The 25816-nt window shown below is 46.8% G+C and overlaps 1 protein-coding gene across 1 annotated transcript in view; it reads left to right on the forward strand.

The window, feature by feature from the left end:
* Positions 1–24344, forward strand: part of LOC103176831 (leucine-rich repeat flightless-interacting protein 2) — an 86728-nt gene extending 62384 nt beyond the window's left edge. The window contains exons 15-27 of the mRNA XM_042336353.1: positions 691–726; positions 1131–1256; positions 2118–2189; positions 3677–3847; positions 4373–4465; positions 5480–5572; positions 6782–6874; positions 8125–8257; positions 18581–18630; positions 19559–19676; positions 20704–20783; positions 21360–21464; positions 22230–24344. Of these exons, the coding sequence (XP_042192287.1) occupies positions 691–726; positions 1131–1256; positions 2118–2189; positions 3677–3847; positions 4373–4465; positions 5480–5572; positions 6782–6874; positions 8125–8257; positions 18581–18630; positions 19559–19676; positions 20704–20783; positions 21360–21464; positions 22230–22340 (1281 nt within the window). The 3' untranslated portion in view covers positions 22341–24344. The remainder of the gene's footprint in view (positions 1–690; positions 727–1130; positions 1257–2117; positions 2190–3676; positions 3848–4372; positions 4466–5479; positions 5573–6781; positions 6875–8124; positions 8258–18580; positions 18631–19558; positions 19677–20703; positions 20784–21359; positions 21465–22229) is intronic.
* Positions 24345–25816: the final 1472 nt, after the last annotated feature.

Genomic DNA, 25816 nt, shown 5'->3' on the forward strand with positions numbered 1-25816 from the left:
GTAGTACTTAATTGTATTCAGTACAAGTCTTTAACTGTATTTAGGTATTCAGAGGATCGGTGGGTGTGAGCACCATCATTTTCATGTCACGTTGCATGTTTGGTGTGACATCTTCTGAAACATGGATGGAGTGATGAGGAAGTTACTGCTGTCAGACATTGTTACACTCGACTCATCTGAAAGCAAAAATTAATTGTACGAACAAACAACACAGAGGGGTAACAGGACTTTGTGAACACCCTGTATGTGTGTCAGTGACAAGTCTGGTCTAAGTGCAGCACTGATTCTGACATCCACCAATAATGGGATGTTAACAAAAACAGAAGTCGCTGGGAACCTTCAGCAGGTCAGGCAGCATCTATGGAGAAAGGAAAGTAGTCAACCTTTCGGGTCCACGACCCTTCGTCAGAACGGTGACTGTTCCCAACGAAGGGTCGTGACAGTTCTGACGAAGGGTCGTGGACCTGAAACTTTGACTTACTTTCCTTTCTCCATAGATGCTGCCTGATGTGCGACTTCTGTTTGCTTCAGATTTCCAGCGTCTGCAGTATTTTGCGTTTTGTTGATAATAGTGGGATTGTGTTGACCCCAGTGCTTGGTGTTGGGCACCATCCCTTCACGGGTGGGAGCGGGTTGTGCCATCTCTCTGTGTGTTACAATTCTCACCTCTGCCTTCCTCTCTATCCGCAGGTTGAGGAGAGGCCTGAAAAGGACTTCGGAGAGAAGGTATGGAATCCAGCAGGGGAGAAGGGACTCTGTGGTTGGTGCGTGAGGTGAAAAGGGGAGCGAGTTTCTCCTATTGCCCTGGCCAGATATCCTACCCATAGCTAGGTTACTCACTTCATGACTGCTTGCGGGTCCTTGTTGGGTGCAAATTGCCTGGCTTATGAAGTGATCACCAAGCCTCATCATCTGCACACGTCAGGCAGAGTCTCTCAATGCCGATCGTTCAGTCCCTCAGTTTAGATTAGCCCTTAGCTTCTCTCAGTCTGACTCCGCACTGACCCCGGCTGCCCTCCCCTTCCCTCGGTGTATCCCGGCGCTGACCCTGCCTTCTCTGGTGGGGTACAAGGCAGGGCATAGCATAGCTGGTGATCGACACCCTCAGTAATGGAGAGTTTGTGTTTCAGGGTTCTCGCACCACATCCAGCCTGTCTGCTGCCACCCTCGCCTCTCTGGGGGGCACCTCCTCCCGGAGGGGCAGCGGCGACACCATCGCCTCCGTGGACACCGAAGCATCCATCCGCGAGATCAAGGTAAGACTCTGACTCGGCTCAGAGGCTCTCGACTCGGGGGTGGGGCTCAGCTCAAATCCTGAGGATCCTTTTAGTTACTCCCGGGCTCCATTATTCTATGTACCTTGTCTGGCCTGTCCCTCCGACACCCCAACCCCCGGATTAGATTCCAGCCTGTAACTCACTCCCAGAATCCATACTGTATATATAACGTCCCCCTCTCCCTGAGCCCCACTGGTTAGACTCCAGCCTGTAGCTGAGTCCTGGGTTAGGTTGCTGTCTATTTCTCACTGGTTTAAGTCAGTGTGAGTTGGGAGGAGGTGTTGTGAGTTGTAGTGCTTTCTAGCCGTTCTTTCAGAGATGGGTTTGAATGAATAAGGCCCTTCGGCCCAACTGATGTCATCCCTCCAGAACACCCACCTTACCGCCCTCTCAAAGCAACATCACGCTGCTTTTTAAATGAGTGTCCTGGCTCAACCACCTTTCCTTGCAACCTTTCCCAGTAGTTAATTACCCTCTGAGTAAAGAAAAAATACCTGGTGTCTGTCCTGCAATTGCCCTTTCCCGCTCCAAACCTATGTCCTCTTGTTCTACTATTTTGGTCTAACTTTTCAATTGCATTTAAAATGTTTATATGCCTCTACGAGGTCCCACTCTGAGTCGTCTTTTCTCAAGGCTGAAGAACCCTAGCTTGTCTGATCGTTGCTGAAGACATAGACGCTCTTTTTTTTCCCCCCGAGACGGTAAAAATGCCTGCCTTGGATTCTCGCTCTTGAGCACGGCTGGGGGTGTGGGCGGGTGCTGCAGAGACAGGCACAAAGTGGTGTGAATGATGCAGCGCTGCCTGTATCGACGAGGTCCTGTCGTTTCCTTTTCCACCAGGATATTTTTGAGCTAAAGGACCAGATTCAGGATGTAGAAGGCAAATACATGCAGAGCCTTAAAGAACTTAAGGTATCTGGCTGAGGGATACCCTGCCTTGCTTTTTAACCGCATCTCCAAATGAGGACCGAAAGCCATTATTAACCTGCATGTGTGTGGCTGGTGATGCCTAATCTCTCTCCTCGCTGTGTGGATTTTCTTACTAACTAACTAACCTTGGTCTGCATTAAGCTGCTTTCTGATCATTTTCAGTGTGAAACCTCTGTGGACCTTGTGTGTGAAGTGAGCTTGAGGGGTGGATTATGACCAAAACCACAGATAACCTGCCTTAACACCCCTCCCTCGCCACACTCTGTGAATACCTGTGTTGAGAATCCTCTGCTTTCTTTCTCCACCTCGTACCCTCCCATTCCCCCAATCCACACACATGCACACACACGCAGACAGACTCTCTCTAGGTCCAAGAAATGCAAGGCCCAGATTCTTGGGAGAGGAGAATATTGCCAGGAACACATCTTCGCTGGGCTGATCAGGCGCTGTCGTTTGATGGATGCCTCCTGCAGCTCCTTAATGGGGGGGGCTTGCAGAAACTGGGAATGCCAAGAGTTACGACCAGTGGGAATGATCCCGATTGGCAAATTGAGCTGAGCTGTGAGGGAAGCATCATGGTGTGGGTTGGGAATGGCAGAAGCCTGCTGATTCCCAGCATCCAGTCCGCTCTTAGACAAGGTGACCATATGTCCCCGGATGAGTTGTTGTGTCCCTGGAGCCAAATTTGCCCTGTCTAGAGTTCAGCAACAAACTGAGCAAGTACAGTAAAATTCTAAAACCGATACACTCATCAGAGAAGCACAGCCATTAATCCAACAAACTTTTTCTCCTGAAATAAAAACAGAAGTCACCGGGGAACACTCAGCAGGTCAGGCAGCATCTATGGAGAGAGGAAAGTGAGTTAACATTTAGTCAGAACTCTCCTGTACTTGTGCCGAGTTAAATTTCATTTAAATATGCGTCCCCGGATTTGGTTTACAAAAACATGGTCCCCCCTCTCTTAGGTACTCGGCCTACAGCCTCCTCCTGCCCCCCTCCTGTCCTGAGCTCCACAGACTGGGCCCTTGCACCTCCCTCATCGCTCGTTGGCTGCTGAGCTTTCGGGCACCCCTCTTTCTACTCCTCCTCGCACCACCTCTTCCTGTCTTCAAAAATCCCTCCCTTTTGGGCTGTGCTTTCTGTCTGGCCCTTTCCCTCCGACACCCCAGGCACCCCTTCCTTCTTTGGTTGTCCGCAGTTGCTTTGGGTTTGGGCAGGGGCCACATTCCTACTTTTCAGTGCAGGCTGGAGGTGATGTGCTACCCCTCTGCCCCCCAAAGTGGCAATGTGGTACTGTTGGATGGAAAATCAGCAGGGCTTCTTCCATCGAGATGCACAGCAGAGTGTGGGCATCTTTACCTTATGTTTATGGCTGGCAGCACAGGTTTGGTGGGGGATGGGGGGTGGGGGCAGGCAGGAGTTTTGCTCCGATTGTGATGGGCATGTGTGTCGGCTTTCTCCTCCCCCAGGATTCGCTGGCAGAGGTGGAGGAGAAGTACAGGAAAGCAATGGTGTCCAACGCTCAGCTAGACAATGAGAAGAACACTCTGATGTACCAGGTGGACACACTGCAGGATGTGCTTCTGGAGGTGGAGGAGCATCTGGCTGAGAGCAACAGGGAATTCCAGGAAAAGGCCAAAGTGAGTAGCCAGCAGAGGCAGCCCAGCCCAGCTCAGGGGAACTACCCTGGAGGTCGGGGGTTTGGGATGTGCACCGCCCTAACCGTTCGCTCCATTGCCATCCTTCAGATGAAACATTGAACCAAGGTTACTGCCTGTGGGGCTGGAGGGAGGTCAGGACAGCCTGGGAGGTGACGAGTGCGGTATGGGAGAGCGTGTGACTCCAGAGTCTTGATAATCTGGTGACCGAGCAAGAACGTGGTGAGGTCCTGGGAAATTACGGTGGGAGACAGATGGAGAAGTCTTCATTTTAACATAGCAAGGATTGGAGGAAGACAAGGATTGTGAGCCCGTAGAGCTGATTGCCAGCCTTGGAGGGAGGGAGGGATTGGGAGGGAGGGGAGAGAGGGAGGGAGAGTGAAGGAGAAGGAGGGAGGGAACCCAGCGCAGCAGAAGGCTGTTGTGATGTTTTCTGTTTAAAGCAGTTTGAAGCTGGTTGTGTGTGAGCTGAATTCTGTGCTCTCTCTCTCCTTTTTGATCCTCCAGGAGTTAGAAAGAGAGAAGCACGCCCACAGCGTGTTACAGTTTCAGTTTGAGGAAATCAAAGAGTCTCTGAAACAGAGAGAAGAGATGTTAATGGTAAGTGAACTGCTCCCCCCACCAGCCTGACTGAACGTAACGGCTGGGGTCAGTGTGATCCAGCAGAGGCTTCATCCTCTCTTGTCTGGGTGCGTGGGAGGGTAGGGAGGCAAACTGATCTCAAGGCAAAAGTCAAAGTATCATGATGCCCACTTATAATGCTTTACATAGAGAAGTGCTGGGGAGAGCGTGAGACTCCAGTGACATGGCTGGCATCTAGGACCTGTTCCTCTTGAGCAGCTTTAGGTCAATGTTGGGAGTTTTAAATTGGGTCACGTCAGTAACCAGAATAAGCCGTCTGGGTCAGTGTGTCCTGGGATATCATTGGCCTGTGAGGAAGTGTGTCAGTCCTGGGTTAAACAGTGAAATGGTGCTCATAAGTGTCTCTACCTTTGAGCCTTACAGCCCCTCAGCCCTCCCCTTTCAGCACTAGGCTGAGCCAACACATCTTATGGGATTGGCATTCATATCAATATTTAGCTTTACCTCCGCTTGTTCCTTCACCTCAGTAACAGCCCTGGTCTGTGTTTACTTCAGTAACAGCGCCCTTTAAATGCTTGGCTCTACAATAATCCTTGCGTTTGATATAGCGTCTTATGAGATCGTTGAAACGACTCAAAGTACTTCAGAGGAAGCACCGTAAAGTGGGTTTAACTATGTGTTTTTCGGGCAAAATGTCCCAGGAAGCCAGCACCAGGGTAGACATGTGGAGTTGAATGGCTTTGACCCTCTGTGTCCTGTAATTGGAAGGTGCTCTGAACAGTTGTCCCCTGTTAAGCAGTAACACTCCCTCTCACAAAGGTTATATATGCTTCACATCTGGTTACATTAACCTCTCCAGATGTTTTGGCTGACAGTGTGTGTTTGAGGTAAATGGTTCTGAAATCCTTTTGTTACTTCTTGACAATCTCCTTTCTCTTCTTTTTCTCCTCCTCCCCCCCCCCCCATCTTTCTCTCCCCCTCTCCCCCTCCATCTCTCCCTCTCTCTTTTGTTTCAACCTAACCCGGAATCAGGAAATCAAACGGCTGACCCATAGCAAAGAGACCTCTGCCAGGGAAATCTCTGACCTGCAGGAAACTATAGAGTGGAAGGACAAGAAGATAGGGGTAGGACATAGCAGCCATCAGACTGTATAGGGCTGTATGCGACGTGAGATTTTATTGGCAAAAGCTATTGAAATGGACCCAGTGTCTGCCTAGGTCAGTTGGTAGCACTCTCACTTCTGGGTGAGAAAGTTGGATGAGATCCTCAATCTCATACATTGCAAACTTGAGCTCGCAACCCAGACTGACACTGCAGATGCAACGCCGGGGGAAGCAATGTGTTACAGGATGTGTTGTCCTTCGGATGAGATGTTAAACCGAGGTCCCGTCTGCCTGTTCAGGCAAATGTTAAAGATGGCACTATTTGAAAAGAAACTGGAGTTTCTACCGGTGTCCTGGCCAACTGTGTAGACACTCTGTATTTAACCTGTGTTGTATCTGACCTGGGAGTGTAGATAGACAGTGTAAGGGAAGCTTTACTCGGTATCTAACCTGTGTTCTATCTGACCTGGGAGTGTAGATGAACAATGCAGAGGAAGTTTTACTGTATCTAATTTGTGCACAATAATAACACTAGAATTCATGAAAAGCTAAAGTCTTCTATTTGTCAGAATTGAGATCCCTCACCTTGGTCAGGAGACATTAAAGCTTCATAAATATACGGAATGAGATCTCCCAGACAGAGATTTTTCTGACTGTTTTGTATTTGACTTCAGTTCCCCCTCAGAGGTCTGAGAACATGTTGCATTTATATGGTGTTAATTTGGCAGACGGTTTTCAGTAGTTCATAAAAATTAAGACTGAACTAAAGAATTGACTAAATTTTTTTTATTGTCAGTTGGGTGACTAACACACCCAGACACCCCTTTCCATGGTTAACAACAACATCAACGTTTAATTTAAGTTGTAATTTTAATGTCTCTAAATGAAAATACTTTTTCATATGATGTTGAAAATGAAACAAGACTAGCAGTAAAATAAAAATGACCAGGTTAGCGAACTGACCACATCAGTGGAGTATTAGTTAGGGTGAGTTTTTGCTTTCAAATGCCAAGAAAATAGACCCAGGTGGAAGTTCTCTCACAGCTCCACAATCCGCTCACCCTCTTGTTAGAGGGATGGCACATGGAGCTTCTCCTCAGGCAGACCTTTGTATCTCTGTTCCCTCTGTTTTTTTAAACTGTTTCTGGTCTTCGCTGTTTGTTACGTTCTGCTCTCCTCCTCTTTCCTGTCTGTTTTGCTGCCTCTCTCCACACGCTGCCGGCACCTCAGGCCTTAGAAAGGCAGAAAGAATACTTTGATACCATCAGGAGTGAGCGGGATGAGCTCAAGGATATGGTGGTGATGCTAAAGGAAAAAATTAAGGTACACAATGAAACATATCACAACAGAGGTTCTGTTGAAGAAGACCCTTCAGCCAATTTCATCTTATCCTTCCAGAATACCCACCCCACTGACTTTTGAAGCTTTGGAATTCTCTCCCTCAATCCCTCTGCCTTACCCCCTCCTTCCCCTCTTTTAGATCACGACTGAAGACCTTCCTCTTTGACCGTGCTAATGGTCACCTCCTCCCTCTCCCAACCCCCCCCCCACTCATATTCTCCCCAGCTTGGGGTCAGGCTCCGCCACTGTTAAGTTCTCCAGCATAAAGGGTGCAAATTGTTGTTATTGTCTTCGCATCACAGCATCACAGTGTTTCTGAATTGAGTCCAATGTGCTGACTTTAACCTCCCTCGTTGGTGGCCGATTTCCCTCTGTGACAAGAAATATTTCCTGGTATCTGTCCTAAACTTTCCCTTCACAATCCTGAACCTGTAATTCTCTTGTCCTGCCTCCTCGCATGACTGAAAGTATTCTTCTGAATCTTCTCCCTTCCCTGCCAGCTCTGAGTCAATCTTAAAACCAACCTAAATGTAACTTGTGGGCATGGAGTTGGTGTGCGTGTGTGTGAGTACGAGCATCGGGGGTGGGTGCGGGGAGGTTAGGGCAAAGTGGCTCTGTCATGGGGAGCCGGGCATAATGTAGCCAAAAAGTTTACTGTCTGGCAAGCTTTCCCGCTGCTTCTCCACCCTACCCGTTAGGGTTTGGGCTTGCAACGTTAACAGGAGTAGAGTGGGAGGATTCCCTTCCCCCAGTGACTGGTCTGCCCTTCCAAGTCCTGCTGATGTGCTGTTACCAGCAGTGCCCTGGAATACTGTGGATCCGCCTGGCTAAGGAACCGGTCTACCGAGACCTCCACAGAGGGCTGGCTCAATTCCGACATTCCATTCCCAATCCCAGTTCCAAGGAGACCCCGCCTACCTCCCCTGCCACGCCCCCTAAGGAGGATAAAAGGATAGTGAAGATTGCACTGTCAGGATGTGGTTAATTATTGTCACATCGAGTTAGAAGCATTGTCGAGTTCACTTATTTTGGTTCAATTAAAAGGTAAATTCAGTGCAGTCCAACCCCTTTATTACGGCACAGTTAGGGAGTCTTTAAACACAAGGCCATATTTTAGTGCTATAATTGGGAATGAATTGGGTCCAGTGGATTGGGAAAGATGGCGCTTGTGTGATTTGGACCTGCCAGTGACTTGCGTCCTGTTACCATGTGTATCTGCTGTGTACTTGCAGGCCCATGGGCTGGTGGTATCCGAAGTGTTAAATGGGGATGGGGGGAGGGAAGGTGACTCACACACAGACCCCGCGGAGGTGGCATCTCGGGACGCCGCGCCCCAGCTCCCGAACTGCCCCGACGGACCATTAGGTAAGTGAACCTCAGCTGAAATAACTTCTTGCACTCTGCTCGCTTTTGGCTTATCAGTCTCTGTGTTAACCGTTTGCCCTCATTCATCCCAAATATCAGTGTCTAGTGGACCCGGTTTTGGGGGGAGGAGGGTCGGGGGAAAAGATTTCTCAGGATCTTGAGTCTTATTGGGAATGGTCCAGTCAGCCACCAGTATACATTTGCTCCACTCTCATCACTTTATTATGGATTTGTCCATGTATCTGACTTCGCACCAAGGCTCCGATTATAGAACTGATGGAACAACGCAGTTAGTGATCTCTCAGATGGTTACTTTCTCTCTGATTGTGGAGGGCCTGGGTGATGGGAGGTGGGGAAGAGGAGGTTTTGCGCTCATTATATTTGGGTGGCAGATAGAAGAAGTCTATTCTACCCAAAGGTGTTAGGCAAAATCGTGATTTGGATCAAATGTGCTCTCATACCTTGCAGTGGGGGTGAGAAGGGAGGAGGAGTGAATGACAGGGGAGTGTTTTAAGGCATCGCCCGTTTGGTAAGCAGGACGTTTCCTCAAAAACGAAGACTGCTTGTCCTGGACTTCTGGACAAGATCCTAAAAAGAGACTCTGTCCGTCCATCATCTTAATCCAGAGGCTTGAAATTCCACCAGATCTTAGTCTGTGAGACCGTTTTGTCTTAAAAAATTTAGTGGGAATGATGAAAAATTGTTACATTTATGTTGATTAATAATAATCTTTGCATATGATAGAGCATCTTATCACGTCGTTGGGAGTCACAAAGCACTTTACAGAATATACTGTAAAGTAGATTTTGACTATTTTTGGGGCAAAAATGCTTAAATTCACTAGCCAGGTTTTTGCTTGAGGAATTGACTTCAAAATTAAGACTGAATTTAACAGTTTTCCACAATTCACTGTGGTCCTGCATTTGAATGAAAGTGGGTGGACCGGGTGGAATTTCAGGGCTCAGGTGAGGAGCTGGTCTTTTAGGTCAGGGGAATCGATTATACCCAGAGATGCTGTCCTCTATGTCCGCTTAATCGTTCAGCACACTTTACCTCTCTCTCCTGACTTTTCTCTGGATTTTCTGTGTTTGCTCTCTCTTTGTTCCAGACTTCTGGAAGGAAATTGTAACTTATGTAATACAGATGCTTTGCAGAGTTGACACTGGCAATCTGCTCGTTCAATTCTGCCTCGGCAGTGACGAGTATATTAATTGTTACTTTCATGTTGACGTATAAATATTTCTGGGTTATTTGAGGGGGGACGATGACGGAGTAATCCCTTCTAAAAATAGCCCTGTCATGATTGCTTTTTCTTAACCCTTCACCCACCCCGGGGAGATGTCAAACTCAAATGTGGAACAATGTTGCCACCTCCTGGCACGACTCCAAAATTTTCAATTTTACTGGAGGAAAAAAATTGAAGGACAGGAACCAAAGAGCTCTCTCTCTCTCTCTCTCACGCTCACAAGCCTCCTTTTCCACCTCTCCCACCACCTCCACCACCCGCTCACAAAATACCTTTGCAATATGGTAATTTTCGACCACCTTGAGAGGGAAAGGGTTAAGTCAAGCCTGGCACACTCAGTAATTGAGGAAATCGTAGATCCCCAACTACATGATTGATTCTCTGTGGTTAATGGCTTTCTTCTACCCCCAAAATTTACCACTTTATGATCGTGGCATTAACCCTTCAAGGACTGCGTAGCATTTTTTCTTATTTTGACGGGTTCTTCGAATGGGAGGTATATGGAGTGAGGGAGATTGTGTTTCTTTTCATCCTATTTTACATATACACAATCTCTCGGCTCAGGGAGCAAGTGAGGCCACGCAGCAGGGTCCAGGTTTGATACCTAGTCTGCAGTGGGGACCAGTGTAACCGGGGAGAAGAGGGGGAGGGGCGGGGGAACAGAGAGATATTAGTGCCACCTTCTCCTTGCTCTTCCCCTGCCTCATACCTCCCGCTCTAACTCTCTATCCCATTGCTCTCCGTGCTGCCTCTCATGAGCTTGTACGAGGCAACGCAAGGAGCAACGGGAAGAGAGCGGGTGGTAAAGGCTGTGCATATACCTAAAGGCCACCAGGGGGCGCATTTACCCCCCCCACCCACACACATGTTCCCAATTGCTGCTGCTACTGGTGAGAGGCTGGCATTAGCCGGGTTTGGGAAGCCGGCAGCCAGGGGTCCCCACTGCTAATCACTTTCCAGTGTATGTGCGTGGGAGTAAGCGTGGGGGGTGAGGACAGGATCAGCGGGCTCAGTTAATTGTCCTCAACGTTCCAATAATCTCCAATAATGGGGAACTGGAGAGAGGAGGGCATCGTTTCCACCCCCCCCACCCCTACATAGAGCTATACCCAGGGAACGATTAAGCACCTTCAGGAGAGAAGGTGGAGGAGGGAAGGGAAAGAAGAAAAAGTACAAATAAGAAAATTCACAGTCAAAAGCCACATTGGAAATTCAGAACTCAAAGGGTTAATTTGCACTGAATGGGTGTGGTGTCTTTACCTCTTCCAATGGTCCTTTTAGGCAAAACCCAGGAAATGGAGATGAGAAATGAGATTTTGGAGAATGTTGGGAGGAAAGGAGTCTTCCAGAATGCTGGAAATGATGCTGAACAGATGGAGAAGACTGGGGATGAGGAGGTGATAATGGATAATGTGGAAGGAAAGGAAAAGCAGACTGGCGGACACGAAAAGCAATGTGAGGACATGATTGGCACTGAGAAACCAACAGTCAGTGCTGCAGATAATGGAAACGTGGACCAGATAGGAAGCAAAGCCGCAGAAAATCTTGATGGAGAGCAAAATGCCTTTGGCGTTGGAATCAGTGAAGAAAAAGAGGTGTCTCAGGTGGTAAAGGTTGCGGACGACGTAGACATTGATGCAGGAGTGCAGATCTCTGCTAAAGCAGAGGAAAGTCAGAGAGCAATTGAAGTGAATGATAGTCAGGCTCAAGGGAGGGGAAGCCTTAGTGATATTCACACAAGGGCGGATCAGTTTGATGGAGTGCACTTTGGAGGTACCGATTGCGAGATGGCAGAGGCAGTAGCCCCAGGGGTAGAGGATGAGTTGGGTGAGAATGTTGGGCGCGATGGAGACGGCAAATCAATAGCCCCAGAGGCAGAGGGTGAGTTGGGTGAAGATGTTGAAAGCGATGAAGATGGAAATAAGAGAACATTGGAAGAGGAAAGCAAGCAAATAGTAGATATCATTATAAAGCGGGCGGTAGAAATTGTGGAGCGGGAGATGGGCTTCAGTAATGTGCAGGAAGAGTTCCCAAAGGTAGAGGTTACTGAAGAGGAGACTGTCGACCAAATGCAAGGTGACCCCTCAGATGCAATGTGGGAAGAGGCTTGCGAATTAGTTTGTGACAAGGGGGATAGAGGGGATGAGATTATGAATGAGCAGTCCAGCATCAGTCATGTGGCTTCAGATAACGCAGAGTTGAGCTCCGCATGCCTAGATGCTGAAAAACATCCAGGAAATCTTTATGAAAATGTAGATCTGGGAAGTGTGGAGGTAAACATGGTAGAACAAGGTCAAAGCGAACAGCCTGGGTCATGTCAGGAGACGACAGGCTCGATAGGTAATCAGTTGCAGGATGTATCTGAGAACGTGGGGAACAGAGAAGAGAGAGAACAAGATCAGTTAGAGGAGAAAGACATCACACAGACATTAGTGAGAGAGAGGATTGACATTGAGCTAATAGCAGAAGAGGTGAAATCAGCCACTCATGGGGATCAGGGCAATAAGATCGAGAATAGTTTGCACAGAGAACAAGAGACAGAGACCTCAGCAGTCAAACAGAGGATTGGTCAGAATGAAGAGGACACTGGACGTGCTGACCCGGAACAGGAGGTGGAGGCGGGAAGAGTGCGAAGGGCAGCAGACGATGACAAATTGATGCCCGCACAAAACAAAGAAACTGGTTCCCAGGAGAAATCCGATGAGACCCAGGAGATGTCCAGGCTGGGAGGCAGTGTGGAGCCTGGCTTTGTACAGGGCAGCCAGAATGAGACCATCATTGAAAGTGCAGCTAAAGGATCTGGAGTGGGTGAGGCAGAGACCAAGAGGCAGGATGTGAGCGAGATCAAGGCTGAGACCACAACCATGGAAGAGGATGAGTCTGGGATCAAAGGTGAGGTTAAGAGCCCTGGAGAGGATGAGGGTCAGGTGAGGACCGACCCAGAGGGGGAGGAACCTCGTTGTACAGACAAACAAGAGACTCTGGAGAAAACAGTGAAGGAGACTGTTCTGGATGAAGGGGAGATAAAGGCTACTCAACCTGATTTTCACCACAGAGACGTTGTAGTGGAGGCTGAAGAGAAGGAAGAACTGAAGGAGAAGAGAGTGAGCGAGGTTGTACAGGGGGAACCGAACGACAGCGGGAAACACGACCGTGGCAAGAGTGAGGATGTTAATGAGCCGGAAAAGGTGACCAAAGCTGCGGGTAATGTAAGTGCTGGCGAGAGACGCCCAGCGTTAGCTGGAGACGAGGAGGAGGCTGAAACAAGTAAAGATTCAGTTGTGCAAGAAAGTGTGGAGGTGGGAAATGGTGAAGCGGGACAGAGAGCTGAGATCAGTGACGAGGGTGAAGAGGCTCAGCTGAGGCTGCAGATGTCAGAGGTGGCCATGAATGAGAAAGAGCCAGTGGCCAGAGGGGAAGAGGCGGGGGCCAGAGGGGAAGAGGCGGGGGCCGGAGGGGAAGAGGCCGGGGCCGGAGGGGAAGAGGCCGGGGCCGGAGGGGAAGAGGCCGGGGCCGGAGGGGAAGAGGCCGGGGCCGGAGGGGAAGAGGCCGGGGCCGGAGGGGAAGAGGCCGGGGCCGGAGGGGAAGAGGCCGGGGCCGGAGGGGAAGAGGCCGGGGCCGGAGGGGAAGAGGCGGGGGCCGGAGGGGAAGAGGCGGGGGCCGGAGGGGAAGAGGCGGGGGCCGGAGGGGAAGAGGCGGAGGCCGGAGGGGAAGAGGCGGGGGCCGGAGGGGAAGAGGCGGGGGCCGGAGGGGAAGAAGGGGGGCCGGAGGGGAAGAGGGGGGGCCGGAGGGGAAGAGGGGGGGGCCGGAGGGGAAGAAGGGGGGCCGGAGGGGAAGAAGGGGGGCCAGAGGGGAAGAAGGGGGGGCCAGAGGGGAAGAAGGGGGGGCCAGAGGGGAAGAAGGGGGGGCCAGAGGGGAAGAAGGGGGGGTCAGTGAGGAAGAGGCATTGGCCACAGGAGAAGAAGGTGAACAAGGGAAGCCCGAGTCCAACCAAGAAGCAGAGATGCTTCTGGACGAGAGCGGGCAGCCGGCCCTTCAGCAGAGCGTAGCGATATTGGAGGGTAGGTCAGAGCATGGAATGGAAACCGAGGAGGGTAAGAAAGGGGACAGCACGCAGGAGGAAGAAGCCAATACGGTGACGGATTCTCAGGAGAACAGCGAGAAACCACAAGAATGTCCAGGCAGTTCGGCAACTCCGGAGGTCGAGGCAAAGCAGGAAGTGGGTGAGGAAAAAGATGGGTACATCAGGGAAGAGGTTCCGGCTAAATGGAACGAAGGAAAGAGAGAGATATTGCAGGGAAAATCACATGGCAATGAACGGGATGACGTTGAAGAGCAGAAAGCGGCGCCTACTGAAAGCAACGAAGTGTGTGAGCCATTGGGCGGCCAGGAAGAGAATCCGCGGTCTGTAGTGGAGAGTAAACCCATCACAGTTAACCGGGCAGAGGAGGTGGAAGTGGTAGGAAGGGAGGAGGGAGAGGGAGGGAGTGAAGCTCAGGAAGCTAAGCAATTGAGTATTAGTGAGCAGCAAACCAACAACAACAATGGGGAAGAGCAGAGGGCAGAAGGTGGGGAACGTGAGGAGTCAAGTGAAATGTCACACAAATTCAAACCTGGTAAGGCAAAGAGAAAGAGTAAAGATGATTGTTTAATGTCCTGAAAACTAACGGAAGCCATCGACTCAACAAATCATATCCATTCCATTGTCCGGTATACAATTTTATATTTATATATAGATATATATATACCCACACAAACATTCTAATCAGATTTTCATTTGATCGATCGTTCCGGCTATATTTTTGCACTATATTGACAGAGCGCACTACTGAGCTCGTTCTTCCTCACCCACTCTCTTGAGGGTAGGTGGGGCCGGGGAGGTCTATTCTCTGCAGCAAGGTTATGTCTGCACAAAAGCTCGGCTGGATACATTTTCCCGGCAAGCGGAGGGATCTTAAAACCCCTGTTACTCCCGCCGTTATCATCCAGACCCTTAACCCGTGTCAGGTCAGATCAGGCATTCCTGCTGAAAGCCGTCAAGTTGTTGTTTAAGAATATGTCAGTGACTCAAAAGGAAAGTTTCCCTGTTTGGGGAAACACCTCTCTTTTTAACACGTTCCCCGGTGGTTATCATTCAGCCCCTTTCGATTGCACTGTTTTCCGTTGAGGGTCAAACGCTGAGCAAAGGCTACTTGCAAGAACTAGCATCTAGAAACGCACTAAAGTCCCTACTTGTTAATTATAGGTTCTCTATAACAAATATCAGCACTGTTAAAGGAAGTGACCTGTGCACTATACTGTGCAGAGTATTCCACTGAACTGATCACCAACAACAACAAGAAATTGCCCGGTTGTGCCTTTAGCGTTTCTGTCCCCAGTCTCTGGAACTCCATCCCGGAGCCCCTCTGCCTTGCCCATTCCATTATCTCCTTCAAGGCGCGTCTCAAGACCTTTTTATTTGACGTGCCTTTGATCAACTTCCCTCCTCCACCTTCCCTGCCCTCTTGACTGCAGCTTGCAGCTCGAGTGCAAACCCTTCACTATCCAGCGCCTAGGGACAACCTCCCAACGTGAAAAGCGCTAAATAAATGCAATTTGTTGTTGTTGTTGCATTTATGTAGCGCCTTTCACTTCGGGAGGACGTCCCAATCGCCAGATTACTTAATTATATTTCCATGCTTACAGTGCGATGCTCGCTGTTTTCCATGTATCCCTGAGATTTATTACACAGCATAACCCCAAGTGTACAAGACACATGCGGTTCAAACTCACCAGGCCATCACCTTGCACCACGGCTGTAGGTTTGTCAGTGAGAGAATTAGATGAGGAAATGATGGCGGTGGGGAAGCTGTTACCAATGCACTGAAATGTGTCAAAGATGTCTGATTTCATGTTGTGACATAACCTGCAGAGGAATGAGCTACTTAGAATTTTTTACAGAAAGTTTTTTTTAAAATGTGCCTTGTGGTTACACAGCTGAGGTGTTTTTTTTATAGCAGCGTAAAGCTGGGCTCTGTAATTAGGAGACTGTTTAAGAGTTGAGCTTTGCTCCAAGCAAACCTAACCGCCACATGTAGAACTTGCGTGATGCTGATGTGTTGCTTCTTCAATAAGATGAAACCTGAATAAAAACGTGAATCTTGCATGTGTGTTGTGGACTGTTCTCAGTGTTGGTTTATTCCAGTTTACAAGTGTGTCAGAATAAGATACTAGGGGAGGGGAAGGGGCATGTTAGCCCATGCATCCTAGCTAAACATTGGCCTCATTGGATTTCTTACCCTTTCCTTCTGTGTAGCAATTATTTTAGCCTTGAGGTGGCTGAGTGGTTTAAATTGCTCTACCTGGTGTGGGAGCGAGCATGCATAGAGCAAACAGGACCAGAGATGTCCTGGGTTTGATCCTTGGTCCTTGGTCTGTGCTGAGTTACAGCTGGTCTATCCAGGACAGAGGTGGGGAGAGTGTGACAAGTGGCCTCAGGTGAGCCTGGTCGCTTAGTAGGTGCAATGAGGACAGGACCAGAGTTGGCTGTGATGCCCTCTGTGGTCACCCAACATCTGCCAACACTCTGATTCAACTCTCCTAGCAGAAGCTCACACAAGTCCATGGAAACTCCCAGGAAGAGTCCAGGCTGGGGAAGGAAATTATCTGATCAGACTTTGTTAAGCTTCTCGCAGTGCACGATTTTCTCTTGGACACAAGAATGGAAGAATTTCCAAATGCCAGTGATTTAAACGGCACTCCCATCCCCACCCCTTTCAGGTTATTGTAGGAATGCGTGCCATCATGCAAACTAATCAATTCTCTTCTCTTCAAATATTCTTGGGTGAGGATGTGCTCGTTACCAGCCATCCACCCCATGCCCAAGAGTTATTAAATCGTGTGTCAGTGAACATCTCTGAGGAACCATCAGCGGGTCACAAGGTCATGTAAGTTGCTTCCGTTCATATCGGTAGCTTTGCTCGCCTTGCACCCTCCATCTTCACCTGTATCCGTGGAGGTGAGGGGCTCTTTCTCTTCACTCTTCTTGGGCTAGTCTGAATAAGCTACAGTATCAAGTAGTTCATCCTTTCTGGTGGCATTCGAGGGCTCTCTATTTAAACCATTCTCTCTCTGTGATTGGGTTGGGCTCTGATCTCTGCTTTTCTCGCTTGCTGGCTTGTTTAATTGTACTTTGTTTAGTGCCTTCATGAAATGTTTTCTTAAAAGACTTGTGTCCTGAAATACCACCCAATCTTTAAAGTCAAACTAATTTGTTTTAAAATTTAAGATATTGATCGTAGAATTGTGGAACATTTTTAAATTTGTTAATTTGGAAACGGTTTACCACAGTTCTTATTAAGAAAAAGCTTCCAAATTAAGACTTTTTTTACACACAATTCTGCCCGACCTTAAATTTTAAGCCAAAACTGAACTTGCTGGGTAACACTAGGAGGGATTTCAAGCTCTTCGTTGGGCTTTGCTTGACCTGTCGACAAATGCTAGGACTTTGCCCAAGTAACCCGAAATTAATGCCACTCAAGCCCTCATCTAATGCAGAGCTACAGGTTTAGTGTTGAATCCCAGCATATGTCAACATTTCAATGCTCCTAATCACATTCATCCCAAGATTCATCCCCGAGTTTGCTCAACATAGGAAGTACTGATTTTTGACTGTTCTATTGGATCAAGGCCTGGTTCATGGAGGGAGATGGACTGTTGGCCTTCCAACTCTACTCCGCCTGTCTCATTGAAAAGAAGCAAAGGGCTGTTTTATTCCTTTATCTTTTTAGGATGAAACAGCATCAAAGCCCAGCTCAATAATTCAGATTGTAGTAAATTGCGTTACAAAGCACCAATATTATACAACTGCTGAACAACAGAGATATCTGGAAATTGAGATGGCGTGGACAGGCTTTAAACAAGCCAAGTTGTTTGATTCAGTCGGTGATATAAGGCAGTCCTATCATCTCTCCTTGGAACTTGAATGGTGTTAGTGACTGAAATGCAATTGTCATTACAACAGAATTTGTGATGTTCTTGCATGGTGTACTGTACATATATATGAAGTACGTTTAGTGAATCTTTACTTGACAAAATGACTGGAGTTCAATGTATCCTGATATGGTGGTGAGAGGGAAAGAATGGTCATAGAAGAGCAAGTGATAGACTGGTCAAACGGAGTGCACAAAGAGAGAACATGTAATTTTGTTCTGTGTTAAATGTGTTTGAACGATTAACTGTGCTTTGTGAAATTCCATTGTATGCCCTTTAATACAGTGTTGTGTGGGTCAGATACCTCTCAGGGAAATCTGAATCCTGCTGCTTACACAATGTTCAACACTTGCTGTTGGATCTTACAGTTGAATCTTCAGCATGCATTGCGCTGTCTCTTAGCAGCTTAGTAGCCACCTCCCCTGCATCTTACACGTGCTGCTTCACAGACTGACTGCACGATCACAGCATTGAGGCGTTTGAGTAGTTTAATAGATTATTGTATATTGTTGCAAAAAACGTGTATGTTGCAAATCCATATTGTGCAATAATCTAGTTATAACACACCTGCTGATCTCTTCAGTGAAATCTATCCAGAACTGGGGAGATAGGAGGGGGAAGCATTCATTTACACAGTAATAATGGCTCTGAGCTTGGAGTTCAGTACATTGGAGGGGAAATCACACCAGGATGTGAACAGTGTTCCCTGAATGTCATTGTGCATGCACAGGTTTGGGTTAGAAGTCTTCTCTCAGTTTCCGTCTCTTGTCTGAGGGGTCGGAAGGTGTGTTATAATTGTTTTGATGCTAACCCACGTTATAAGTTGTGTTTGACCCTAGAGAATGTTGCATGCTAAACTAAATAGAAGATTAAACTGTGTGCATGCAGCTAGTGGCAACGGGCATTTCCAATGACGTGAACTAAACCTTGGCTGAACCTTCCCATATCTGTGGTACGTGAATAACTACATTCAACTTTGTACAACTAACCTCAACATTCCTTCATTTTATGTTCTCTTTTTTGATATTAAATGTTCGACTTCTCTCAGATTCTTCAATTATAATTTGCCTTTTCTGTGTTCTGTTTTTTTTCTTTTTATCCCCCAGATTTTAGGCTGAGAAAATTATTAGATGAAAGAGATGTACTGTTAGAACAGGTAACTTTCTACATTCTTCTTGCTCAGAGCTAGGTTTTCCTTCCTGCTTTCATCAAAAACTCTTTCAAATATCTTGTATCTTGTTTTATTTTTTAAAAAAAGATTGTCTTTTCTCCTCTCCTCAAATGTGCTGACTAGAGCCACAGTCAGGTCCTCTTGTCAAAGTGCTCCGAACATTATCCTATGTGAAGGCTGCTATATTAGTGCAAATTGTTGTTGTTGTTGTGTTGACTCATTCCAGGTATAGATTCTCATTCCAACGTGCTAACTCGTGCCAGATGCAAGGTCTCGTACCAGGGCCCAATTTTTATCTATCGAGTTTAGACAATAAAGATCATTAAAATCATTAGACTATGGAGCTGCCTGGATATTCACATGAGGACAAGGATCACTGGAAAGGAACTCTGTCTGACGTTTCCTCCCTAGCCCAGGGACGTCAAAGCCAACTAAGAGAGACCTGAGTTCAATTCCAGACAGGGCGAAACCTTGGGCAAGTTTCCTTACTCCACACGCCTAATAATAATCCCTCCAAAAAAACAAAACAATAATAAATTGGTCATTTTCAATTTACGACTGTTTCTGGGATATTGCTGTGTGCAATTGGCTGCCGCGTTCGCCCACAAATATACAGTCAATTCACTTTACAGTATATTCTGTGAAGCGCTTTGGGACGTCTAGAAGATGTGAAAAGCGCTATATCAAATGCAAGGATTATTATTATTATGATGCACTAGCTGTGATCAGCTAACTAACTGCCCAAATCATACAGCAAGGCTTGGCTTTACACCAGCTCGGCATAATTACCAATTAAACCACCAGGGGAGCTATGTTTCCTATTGAATGTATATGGGATTCAATGTAGAGTCATGCTAATCAGTGTAAAAGTTCTATAGAGTTATAGTTGTAACAAAATATGTGTTTCTTTCAGGTTAAAAAATTAAAAGCACAGATTGATGATAAAACGAAGAATGGGAAAGTGGATAATGTCATGTCGGATGATGCAATCTTACAAAACGGGACTGACCTGCAGATGATTGAAGTGCAAAGTGAGCTTCTCATCCGTGTTTCTCTGGCCAATATAATCTATGTTAGTATTAGTGGCAGCAGGCTCAGTTGGTAGCAGTCTCACCTCTGAGTAAGAAGATTGTGGATTCAAGCCCCACGTCGGGATTTTGAACTCAGTCTAGGCTGAGACTCCAGTGCAATGCTGAGGACACGCTACATTGTTGGAGGTGCCGTTGTTTGGATGAGATGTTAAACCGAGGTCCATCTGACTGTTTAGGTGGACGTCAAAGATCCCATTGACATCCTTCAAAAAGAGGAGGGAGTTTCTCTTGATGCCCTGGCCTACAATTCACCAGATAGAATTAGTAATTTCCTTCACGGCTGATTAGAGTCCTGTAGCATATTGATTAGACCACTCGCCTCGCAAGCAAGAGGACCTGGGTTTGATTCCCGGGCAGGGCGAAACGTTAGGCAAGTTTCCTTATTCCACGTGCCTCTGTTTATCTAGCTGTAAGTGGGAGCCCGGTTGTTAGTCGATTGGAGGATTGCTTTTCTGGGGGTAATAATCCCTTCAACAAAAATAAAAAATAATAAGTTGGTCACTCAATTCACAACTGTTTGTAGGACACTGCTGTGCGCAGTTGGCTGCTGCGTGCCACCCTCAAAAGTACGTAATAAATTCACTTTACAGTATATTCTGTGAAGTGCTTTGAGATGTTTCAAAGACATGATAAGGCACTGTATCAAATGCAAGGATTATTAATATTATTGTGGGATATCACTGTGTGCAATTTGGCTGCCACATTCGCCCACAAGTACAAGGTCACTACACTCTACAGTAAAATCCTGTGAACCACTTTGAGACTGGTCGACACGGTGAACTTACGATTCGGAAACGTTGACCATTTTTATTGCAAGGCCATTTATAAAGCAGGGTCTAATTTTTATGGACCCAAACCACTCTGTTTTAATAGGATCTGACTGCATGTTGTATTACATACTGTTATTACTGTCTGATTTGAATGCAATCAGTCATTGAGCTCTGGTGTCATGTCTCCTTTTTTGCAGGAGATGCCAACAGGCAAGTCAGTGAATATAAATTTAAACTCGCAAAATCCGAACAGGAAATAATCGCTTTGGAACAAAATGTAAGTTTGTGACACTGCAAGGTGAAGTTTTATATCTGCGAGCTTCCTAGTTTAACTGCTGCCTGGTTTGCTGGCTACCATCTTAATGCTGCTTTTATATTACACATGAAGCAGTGAATTGCCCCAGGTTGTTGCAGCAATTTACCACCAGACACAGCCCAATGCAGATCACACTGGAGTCCTGCTCTTGGCACAACCTGGAGATGATTCACAGAGCAGGCGATTTTCACAAATATACTTCACAGTATAGATGTGGCGCATTAATCAGTGGCCATTGGGATTAGTGAATGAGCGTTGGGATTAATCAATAAAAAATTACATTAATCAATGATCATTGGGATTAGTCAAAGGGCATTAGGATTGGGTTGAGTCAGTGAGTGTTCAGATTTGGTTACATCAATGAGAATTGGGTTGGGTCAGTGGAATTGGGGATACGATTGGGTCAGTAGATATTGGCATTGAGTTAATCAGCCTTGTCCCCTGTAACTACTATCATGTAAGATTTACAGTTCACTATATGTGATCACATTGTTTCTCTAATGTTTCTTTGGTGTGGGGGAAATTGTGATATTTCAGATAATTCGTCTTGAAAGTCAAGTGTTGCGCTACAAAGGTTCCGCAGAAAATGCAGAGAAAGTGGAAGATGATCTCAAGGCAGAAAAACGGAAACTCCAAAGAGAGGTAACTCTAATAATATATACAGTAATATCACTGAGATTGGTGGACTTTCATTTTCAGTATATTCCTGTGCACATTCCAACGTGGTTTGACCAGCCGCCAAGTTGGAATCTGGTGTCTGAACGGCTTAATTATTACTCACTGAAGAAGTGAAACGATGCTTTAAAAAAAGGCAAAGTATAGATCACACAGTGGTAACGTTCTGTGGGAGTATTCCAGCAAAATACCTACAAAATACATAGTCGCTGTACTTTACAGTAAGTCTTCTGCAGCACTTTGAGATGTCCTCCCAACATGACAAGTGCTACATCAAATGTATGGATTATTAATACCTCCTTGAGTAACCCCCTCTCTCCTACAGTCTACAGCTGGTTATCACTTGCCCATCTCTTAATGCAGCTCCACATTATACTCTTTTCTGTGTGAGAGGTGCACAGCGTAAAAATGGCACACAAGAAATTGAATATTTAAAAAAAAGACTCTTGACGCGCCTCTAGAAGTCCGCTTTGCTTCAGTTTGACCAGAATTCAGGAGACCAGAGACTTGTGGCTCAATCTGTTAGCTTGTGAAAAAAAAGGCCCTAATAATCTTAAAAATCCTTAATTGGACCCTAATGGGTGTCTTTGGTTCCTTTAAGTCTCCTGCCCTCACCAGTCGCTTTCCCTGAATATTTTGTGCTTGCTGCTTCAGAAGTGTTCATCATGTGTATGCACATCCATGCAGACAAATACACACATATGTGACTCTGGACTGCTTGTATCATGACAGGTACGTTCGGCACTGGATAAAATCGAAGAGCTGGAAATGAGCAACAGTCATCTGGTAAAGAGACTGGAGAAGAAGAAAGCCAACAGGAGTGCCCTGCTTTCTCAGCAGTAGCAGATTACTTCGACAATCCATGGCGCCCGTTGGATGCCTGCAGTGTAAACCTTATAAAAGTTTCCACGAGACACTTCCCTGTACCACACACACACACATATGCACACCGCTGATGAGAAAAAACACATAAAATGGAGAAAAAACCACATAAAACGGAAAAAAGCACGCACGTTTTCCGACTAGCCACTTTTCACTCTTGTTTCTGAGACAGTTTCAAGTCGGGACCTCTGCCGGAGAGCATTTAGTCTAGGTGATTTAGCTTAACTTTTAACAGGAAGTTCTCTCCTAAGCAGAGCACTGCTTTTTTTTGTTGTTTTAAATGTAGGTTAGCCGTTGTGCAGAGAGCACCGATTCACTGCATCAAGTTACCGATTTTAAGCAGCAGTCTCTGAAGTCACTCCGAGCATATTATATTTATTTGTGGTGCAGGAAGGCTGGTCTGGTCTCGACAGGTAGAGGGATTGGGAGAGACCGTGCGTTTTGAACCCATCGATAATGTGGGTTGTGTCGTTGCTCTCCCCATAGTGTCCATATCTATTTTATATTCTTGCCACATTTTGCCAAAGTTGTTTGGCTGGAAACCACAACTGATGTTTTTTGCTTCCGAAAGAATTTATTGGGATGCCTGAATCTCTTTGGAGAATCGGAACATTGAATCGCATGAAATCTCCTGCCATCCAGATCGCCAGCGACTGGCTGCTCAGCGTGATGTCCCTTCCAACACTCGCGACACAATGACAGTGTTGAAGTCTATTTTAAAATGCTGCAATAATTGAGGATTGACTCAAAATTTAAAACATTGCTTTGAGCTTATTTATACAGGGGATTAGCAAATCGTTTCAGCTATTAAAATGAAAACCTACTTTGAGTGATGTTGTACAGACTAGGGTGGGGTGGTGTGGGTGGGAGGGTGCAAAGAGGGGGAGTGAGAGAGAATGCTGCTTCAAACTGTATTTTATATGGAAGGAAGAGTCGAGTAGTTTAAAAGAGTTTGCTCTTAACCTGTGAGAAACCTGTGGCAGAGGTGTGCTCCAGCAAATGATTGTGTTTCCACTACAATGCACAATAGTAGGTGGTTGTCCTTGGGTTGGGGTAGGTAGAGGGATCTTAAGAAAGTAATGAAATTCAGGCTTTCACCAAAAAGATCTGATCATGTGCCATCCGCTAGGATTTGGGCTTGAGTTTAACTGGCATCACTACAAGGAATACATGGGAGGGGGGAATGGGGATACCAGGAGGGTACATGATGGGAGGAGGGGGCTGTTCGCTCTGGGATGCAGTGCCTGGCAGCAAGGCCCATTTCAGTGTTCGTTTCATTTGCCGGTTTACTTGACCTTAACCCGCTGAAGATTAAGTGCCATCAGCAGTACACTAGTTCACGAGGTAATATTTTCCAACCCCCTGGTAGAATGTCTCTGGTGACATTGCTGATCTTATCTACAAATCTTTGACTGAGCTAGAGATACAAATGCAACCAGACTTCTTGGTCTGAATACACGATCGGAAAGGTGAAAGTGTGTTCAAGTCAAGGTTGGGGTGGGGGGGGGTAAGGGCACAATATTTTTTGATGCATTGAAAGTGAACAGGACTGCTCGTTCAATTTTAAAAAAATGAAGTTTTTTCCATAATGGAAAATGACAGCAGTAACGTTAAAATGTTAAATAAAACAGGTCTTTGGAATGATTTAATATATGTACATACTGTAGCTTTTAAAGAAAGAATTACTTTTTTCACGCGTGTACGTGGCGGGTGTTCACTCATGAACAGATTGCAGATCAGGCGACTTGCTGTTTGTTTTCCTTCTACAAGCATGTTAAGCTTTCAGCTTTAGGAAGAAGAGTTGACGGAGTTATTTCCTGTTTGGGTATTTCACTGGTTCATTGGATTTTTTTTAAGAATGAAGAGATTCCAGGGTGTGATCTGTTAAGTAACGGTTACTGCACACCACTGCTGTATTAATGGTGCCACTACATTCTCAAAGGTAATAAAGCCTTTTAGAGAGACTTTCTTTGTGTGATTTATATTCTTTGTCATTCTTGGATGCTGGTCTGAGGTGAAAGTGCAAGGTGCAGCCCTTGGGCAAATTATAATAATACTTTTTTTAATATAGGCCCATGTCTTCATAAAAAAGCACACTCAAGCATGTGTTATATCTTATAATTTGGGCTGTAACTTTGATTTGATTTTTGGAAGATTGTGGGTTAGTCATGATAGACATATCCAAGTTATAAACAAGTTACAAGTGGGGTGGTGGCGGGGCCACTACATTGCCAGAGATGCTGTCCTGCGAATTAGACATTGACATTCTGTATGCTTCAATTCCCCAATCTGATTCATTGCTAAAACTACTTTCCTGTTTATGCCCTCATCTTACACATTCCCTGCCATACCCCTCTATGCTATTGCCCCCTCAAGGTTAGTCTTTTCCAAAGCTTATTGTGGGTTTCCCTAGCTCCACCCTCCAACTCATCCAAGCCTTTGCAGGCCATGTTCCTATCCTTGTCAAGGTCCATTGGCTTCCAGATTGATTTCAAGTATATTGGCCTTCAAATCGCTTCACAAGCTCAGCTCTCTCACCCCACGCCATTACCTAAATCTTTTGAAACCCTGTTCTCCTACGAGTACTTGATGCTCTTCTGCTTCTGGTCTATTGCTGGCTTCTCACTCCTTCAGCACCACCATCTGTGGCTGAGTATTCAACCTCCAGCAACCTTATAAATCAGTCTTCATGTAGAGGAACATATCTGAGTCAGAAGGTGGTAAGTTCAAACTCCACATCACGGCTTTGAGCTCAGTCTAGGTTGACACTCCAGTTGAGTGCTGAGGAAAGCGCTACGTTGTCGGACATGCTGCCCTTCGGATGAGATGTTCGAACGGGTGTTAAATTAGATCCCATCATCACAGGCAAAAAGAAGTGCAGGGACACGGGAGATTTCAAGATCCTCATCCTCACCTACAAGGCCATTCACGGCCTCGCTCTCTCTGACCTACTCTCCCCCTACTTACCTGCCCGTACCCTCCGTTCCTCTGGCTCCGGTCTGCTCCACATCCCCCGCCCCAACCGCCCTACCATCGGTGGTCGGGCCTTCAGCCTCTCAGCCCCGAGGCTCTGGAACTCTATCCCCCAGTGCCTTCGCCGCCTCCTCCCTTTCCTCCTTCAAGACCTTTCTCTTTGACCGAGCCTTCGGCTCCCCTCTCGACTCTCTACCCCCTCCTCGCTCCCTCCCTTCCCTCCCCTCCGCCCGGACCGTTTCCACCCAATGCTCGGGTCCTGACCCAACTGTACAGCGCCTTCGGACGTCCTCCCGACGTGAAAGGCGCTCTATAAATGGAATTTTGTTGTTGTTGTTGTTATTGAGAAGCGCCCATCTCTTCAAATTAGTGCAGGCAGACGACACGGGGCCTCGGTTTAATAACGTCTCATCTGAAGGACAACACCTCCGATGTCACAAGTGCTCGAGCACTGCATTGGAGCG

Source organism: Callorhinchus milii, unplaced genomic scaffold, assembly GCF_018977255.1.
Source record: "Callorhinchus milii isolate IMCB2004 unplaced genomic scaffold, IMCB_Cmil_1.0 Scaffold6, whole genome shotgun sequence".
In the NCBI taxonomy this organism is placed as follows: domain Eukaryota; kingdom Metazoa; phylum Chordata; class Chondrichthyes; order Chimaeriformes; family Callorhinchidae; genus Callorhinchus; species Callorhinchus milii.